The 6512-nt window shown below is 30.4% G+C and overlaps 1 protein-coding gene across 4 annotated transcripts in view; it reads left to right on the top strand.

The window, feature by feature from the left end:
* Window positions 1-1635: 1635 nt before the first annotated feature.
* The window catches only part of Radx (RPA1 related single stranded DNA binding protein, X-linked), a 44209-nt gene continuing 39332 nt past the window's right edge, over window positions 1636-6512 (top strand). For all 4 annotated transcript variants that reach the window (XM_048796831.1, XM_048796829.1, XM_048796830.1 and 1 more), the window contains exons 1-4: window positions 1636-1789; window positions 1994-2085; window positions 2184-2306; window positions 5175-5279. In XM_048796831.1, coding sequence (XP_048652788.1) covers window positions 2010-2085; window positions 2184-2306; window positions 5175-5279 — 304 coding nt within the window. In that variant the 5' untranslated portion in view covers window positions 1636-1789; window positions 1994-2009. The remainder of the gene's footprint in view (window positions 1790-1993; window positions 2086-2183; window positions 2307-5174; window positions 5280-6512) is intronic.

Below are 6512 nucleotides of genomic sequence, written 5' to 3'. Positions count from 1 at the left end.
AAATTTGATCTATATTGCTTTAAAGCTATTCCATCAGGGTTTTTTTCTAGAACTAACAAACTGATTCTAAAATTCATGTAGATGCACATTAACTGCCAAGAATAGTCAAAACACTTCTGAAGAATAGGGGAATAAAGAGAATGAGGACTTGTCCTATAAATATCAATAATTATAAAGCCATAGTGTTTAAAATAATATGGTATTGGTAAAAAAATATGTGGACAAATTGACCAGTGTGTCCAAATATAGAGCCAACATAAAGCCCTATACATAGAATTTTTTTTTTAAAGAGAGAGAGAGAGAGAGAGAGAGAGAGAGAATTTTTAATATTTATTTTTCAGTTTTCGGCGGACACAACATCTTTGTTTGTATGTGGTGCTGAGGATCGAACCCGGGCCGCACGCATGCCAGGCGAGCGCGCTACCGCTTGAGCCACATCCCCAGCCCCTATACATAGAATTTTGATGTAGATGTGTCATATAGAGCATCAAGGAAAGAGGCACTATTCATCCCATTATATAAATCAGTCCAGGTATAGAAAATGCTTAAATGTGAAAGGCAAAACTTTTAAAACTTAACAGGAGAATTTATAGAAAGTAACCTGGAGTTTGACCTTGGGATGAGAAAGGATTTCTTAGAGAACATATAAGAAGTAGTAACATTAAAAATATTAATAACCGTAACTGCATTAAAAGTGTGATATGCACCCATTAAAAGAATGATATACACCCATTAAAAGACACCATAAAAAGAATTTAAAAAAAACAAGAAACAAAATAGGTGTAAGTTCAATATCAACAGAATTAATAACCAATATATAAACAATTACAAACAGAAAAAGTTAATACAACATAAAAAATGACAAAATACACAGCCATTTTAAAAAGAAGATGCATAGGTGAACTGTAAGTATATTAAATATTGCTCAAAATAATTAATATAATGGAAGTGCAGACCAGTATCACAACAAACTGTTACATTACCAGGTTGACAATAAGTAAGAAATTTGGCTATAACAAAATTTGGAGAGAATGTGTATCAGTAGGAATTTACATATTGCTACTGTAAGTATGTTCATTACTTAAAATAATTTGGGCTTATCCTGTAGAGTTGAATATTTACACATAATACAACTCAGGAATTTCAATTCTAGGGATACTAACTTAGAATCTCTTGCCTGTGTGCACAGGAAGGTATATATAAAAGTATGTATAACAACCTTGTTTGTAATAAGGAAAACATGGAAATAATCCAGGTATCTATCAACACAGTAATGGCTAGATAAATTATAGTATTTTATCACACCAGAACATTATTCAGCCATGGAAATTTTAAAAATCCCAATTACATATAGCTACATGTATAAACTTTAGTGATATAATGTTAGGTGAAATATAACCCCAGAATACTACGTTCAAAAGCAAAGCCAAACAGTATTTTGTTTAGCCAAAAAGTCATAAGAGAAAACTTTTCTTAACTTAAGGAAATTATCAAAAACAAAGATATGATTAAGCTTTGGTGGGAAGATAAGTGAATTTGTAATGGAGGTGGAAGAAACCATTAATACTGGTCTACTTTTTTAGTTGTCAGATCAAAAGTGCATAGTCTATGTTTTTGCTGTGTAATTTATACACATACATATTCTTTAGTATCTATTAAAGTAATATATTTGCTTTTCAGAAATCTGCCTCAATCTTCGAGATCCTCCAACTAATATAATTATAATTCCAGAAAAGCAGGTGAAACCAGAATGGAGATTGCCGAAATTAAACCACAGATTTATCACAAGGTAAAACAGTTTCTTGTAAAATGTCTTCAATATTAATTTTCGAACATTAGTTACTGAAAAGTAATGCAATATAATTTGCTTAAAATCTATCTAGAATTTGCTTTAGCAATTATGAACATATACATTTTCATAGGTATTACTATACAATGTTTTTTTTACTATTTAAATATATAATATCTATTTAATAATTTTGATTTTTTTTAGATCAGAACTGGATGATATGCCAGAAAATCATATCTGTGATGTTATTGGCATGTTAGCTTTTGTAGGAAGGGTGCAACGGTCAAAAAAGAAAGGTAAGCATTAAATTTGAAAATGATAAAAAGTATTTCAGTCTTGTTTTCAAATGCATAAATCAGCTACCTTCATTTATTTTAATATTCTATCCATATAGAAAACCGTGAAGACTTTTGGTCATATCGCTGGATTCACATTGCTGATGGAACGTCAGAGCAACCGTTTATAGTGGAACTGTTTTCTACATCTCAGCCAGAAATCTTTGAAAATATTTACCCAAGTACTCAATTCTCAATATTTTTATCTTTTTATTTTGGGAAATGAGAGTTTGCTTTTCAAATAGTATAATAAGCTGACATACAGAAGTGACATGATATTGAGTTAGCAATCTCAAGCAGTCTGACAGCATGTTTACATCTTTTCTATATTAATATCATATTTAGTGTTATAGATATTAACTACCTGCTGCTTGTCTATTCAAAATTATATTAGAATTGAAATCAGCTTTTCAGAGAATCCAGTGCTCTTGTCCATTTTCATTGTTAGAATTTCACACATAAAAAATACAATTTCTTTTGTATCCATTTGGAAATTGACTAAATAGACCCATTAAAAAAATCAAAGACTTGCCAGGTATGTTGTCATACACCTATAATTGCAGTGGCATTGGGGGCTGAGGCAGGAGGATCATGAGTTCAAAACCAGACTTAGTACAAGCAATGAGCTAAGCAACTCAGTGAGACCCTCTCTCTTAATAAAATATAAAATAAGGATGGGGATGTGGCTTAGTGGCTGAGTGCCCCTGAGTTTAACCCCTGGCCTACCCCACCCCACCAAAAAAATCAAAGACTTTACTAATGTGACATTAATTGGTAAATGATTGGCAGACTATGTAATTAAATAGTGATAATGACAAGTATGATTCATTTGAGTATTAAATTTATATTAGGTTGGTGGTATTATTCCAGCTGGTCAGTATTTTGCTTACTTTGGCATTGACTTTTTCCCAGTGTGTTCATTCAGTTGTAAAGGTATTATTCCCCTAGTTTTATTTATTTGAAAATATTTTAGATACATAGGCTATTCTTTATATTTATCATTATAAAAAGTACTTTTAATACTTTTAATCAATTTTAATGAGATTTTTCTTATTTGAATTCAGACTTTTAGATATTGCATACTGTTTTGTTATTTTTACTTGCCAACACTGAGGAAGTCTCCAATATTTACTGTTTATGATTTTCTAATCCAGTAATGAGATTGAAGTTGTAGATCCCTATATCACCTACAGACCATATACAGTACTGTTTTGCTGCCCTTTTGTTCTCTATGCAATATAGTATTACACATCTGCTTCATAAGAGTCTATCCTTGGCTTATGAAATAACATTTTTAAATATATTTGAATACAATTGAATCTCACTCTAATTTATCAGGGATGAAACAAAAAGAGAGTTTGGGCCATATCAAGGAAATTAACTTCCATGGTCAGTGTTCTATGATCTCTCATGTAACTTCTTTGGAGGGCAAAAATGATTGGCACTGATGACCTCTCGTGATAATTCCATTACCTCATTTTATGTGGGCTTTATACTCAAGTACTCTCTGTTTGTAGCTACTTTAAGCAAGTAGCTGACATGAGTTTTGGGTAAAGCTCACAGAAAGTTTGTCAAGCAAACATGTTCTATTTTTTAATGATAATGTGAAATACCTCTTTCTAAGAAAGGTATTATAGACCTTGGTGAAATTTATTCTAGTACAACAATTATAATTCATTTTTGCCATTGAACCAAGAATGAAGAGAAAAAAATCATTAAATGAATGGTGAGTATTAAGTGTGCTTTAGCTTGTTTAGGGAAGCATGACCAAGGGTCTTCTGGAAGAATACCAAAATCCTTTGATAGAACTACAGGTTTTTTGTTTTGTTTCACTGTTAGGAAGGTAAAGAACTAAGGGGAGCTAATTATGTGTGTTTATTATGTACTAGATGCTTAAAGCTACTATCTCATTTTTTGTTCCCAGTTACCTTTTAGAATGTTGATTTTATAACAGATTTTCAGGTGGGAAAGCAAAGATCCAGAGGGATTAAGTTATTTTCTAGATGTCAAATCACTAGAAATCATTAGATTTTTAATGGCTGTAAGTTAGAATTAGAGATTTCTTTATTTCTTAATTTCATTTTTTGTGGGAATAATGCAACCTTAGATCTATTCTTCTAGCAGATTTTTAGAGGTGTCTTTAGTATGAATATGTTAGCATCTTTTGACATTAATATTCATATGTTTCTAGTTTTTGAAATAAAGAAAAAATATATAAATTAGTATAATTCTTAGCATTTAAACAGATTTCCTTTTTTGTTACAGAATAAAGAACTTATAGAAGAGATATAGAAAATGAAATTATAGTTATGCTATTGAAAATTTTTTATCTTAAAAAGAACCCACTTTGTGTAATAACTCAAATTTACATTTATTTCTTCATTTTCTATTTTGTAAGATAACTCTTTTGACATGTGATAAGTTAAATAATGTTGTATTAATGAAATTTTTGAGTCTCAAGTCATTGCAAACTCATTCAGGAATTCTTTGTAGCCTATCCAATAGGGTAGAAGACGAAAAAAAAAAAAGACAGGTGATATAAAACTATCATTGAGCCTTGAAGTCTAATTCAGATAAATACATGAGAAATACAAAACACTCACATAAGCAAATACAAATAATCTATAGCCATATATGGTAAAAGGAGTTGGAGTAATTTGGGGTTTTGTGTTAAATTGAGTTAGTTAATCAGTGAAAGCATCATGGAGAAAATTTTTTCTCTGTAGGAAATAACTATTCATACTCAGTTGCTTGCCCAATTAGAATGATTGTCACACTCTTCATCTTTGCAACAGGCAAATGACTTTCATTACAAGCTGCTCCATGTGTGGTGAGAAGACCATTATCACCAATATCACCTAGGAGCTTATTAGAAATGCAGAATATCATGTCCCCTTCTAGATCTACTGAATCTGAATTTGTGTTTTCACAATAGTCCTCTGTGATCCCTATGTTCTTTAAAGTTTGAGAAACAGTATGTGAGCTCCTCATCTTGGTATGTACTCTTTGAAATGCAAAATTAATTTCATAAGTGTTTTCATTTTCTACAGTGACATATTTTGTGTGTACACAGTTGAAAGTTGTCAGAAATGACACTCAAGTACCTAAACTTCTTTACCTCACTACTACAAATGAGAGCCGAGTGTTTATTACTGGTAAGTAAATTCTTTGTATATTCTTTACTGGAAATGTAACATATTTTCTTTACCAGAACCTTTAGCATAGGGTTTTATTTCATTTTATTTTATTTTGGTTGTAACATTCAACAACAAAAGCTTTATTTTAACCTCCATTATCACTATAAACCTACTTTAACAAAGACTATTTGGCCTATGAAGTATATTGCTTCTAGATTACTTCTGATTGAAGAAGTAATTTTGTGACTCATTAGAAATTTGTGGGTTTTGTACTTTAGTTGACTTTAACTTCTGCTTGACATAGAATGTAGATAATCCCAAATTGCTTGCTGTATTGAAGACTGGTAGGCCCAGTACCACAATGTAGATTCAGTTGACATTATTTTTAAATCATACTCAATACAAAATGTGTGTCAATTTTTGACCCAAGATCTCACATTTTATTTATATTAAGAAGAATCTCACTGCTTGTGTATAAGTGGGACTTCCAGACCTGTAGGTTTCATACTCAAAATTCAACAAAGCATGAAACAAAAATATTTGAAAAAAATTATCTGTACTGAACATGTACAGTTTTTTCTTGTTATTAATCCCTAAGCAATATAGTAATTTACATAGCATTTATACTCTATTAAATATTATAAGTAATCTAGCAATGATTTAAAATATATGAAAGGTTTACATGAGTTACATGAAAATAAATAGATTTTATACAAAGAACTTCAGAATACACAGGTCTGGTTATCTGCAGGAGTCTTGGAACCAATCCCCCACAGATATTGAGGAACAACTGTACATTCTTTTTCTCTATTATCTCAAAAAACAAGTAAGATAAAAGTTTCCAAATCAGAGAATAGTGTGGAATGGAATTTTTACCAGAATTCTACAATGTTGGTAATTTATGAATATGTCAAAGAAAAGTTCCAGGAAAGATTTAACATATATTTTAGTCAATACCTTATTTTAAAAATACAAACAATATCAGATGTAAATATGCCACTTTTAAGTATGTTTTAAGAACATTAATTTAAATGGTAAACTGTTTTTAATACACAGTTTAGTTTTGGGATGATCTTATACATTCAGATTAATAAGTAATCTAAAAATCAGTTTTTTTCAGAAGATGCCAACCATTTGAATAGTTAGAAAAAGTTTATTATTTTTTTCCTTTTTCCTGTGTTTTTTAGCATCTTGTAGACAATTGCAGTTCAGTCCATTTAAACTCTAATGTGTCTTATTTTCTTGGGATTT

The sequence above is a fragment of the Marmota marmota genome, unplaced genomic scaffold, assembly GCF_001458135.2.
Source record: "Marmota marmota marmota unplaced genomic scaffold, marMar, whole genome shotgun sequence".
In the NCBI taxonomy this organism is placed as follows: Eukaryota; Metazoa; Chordata; class Mammalia; order Rodentia; family Sciuridae; genus Marmota; species Marmota marmota.
This window is presented reverse-complemented; position numbering and strand designations above follow the sequence as displayed.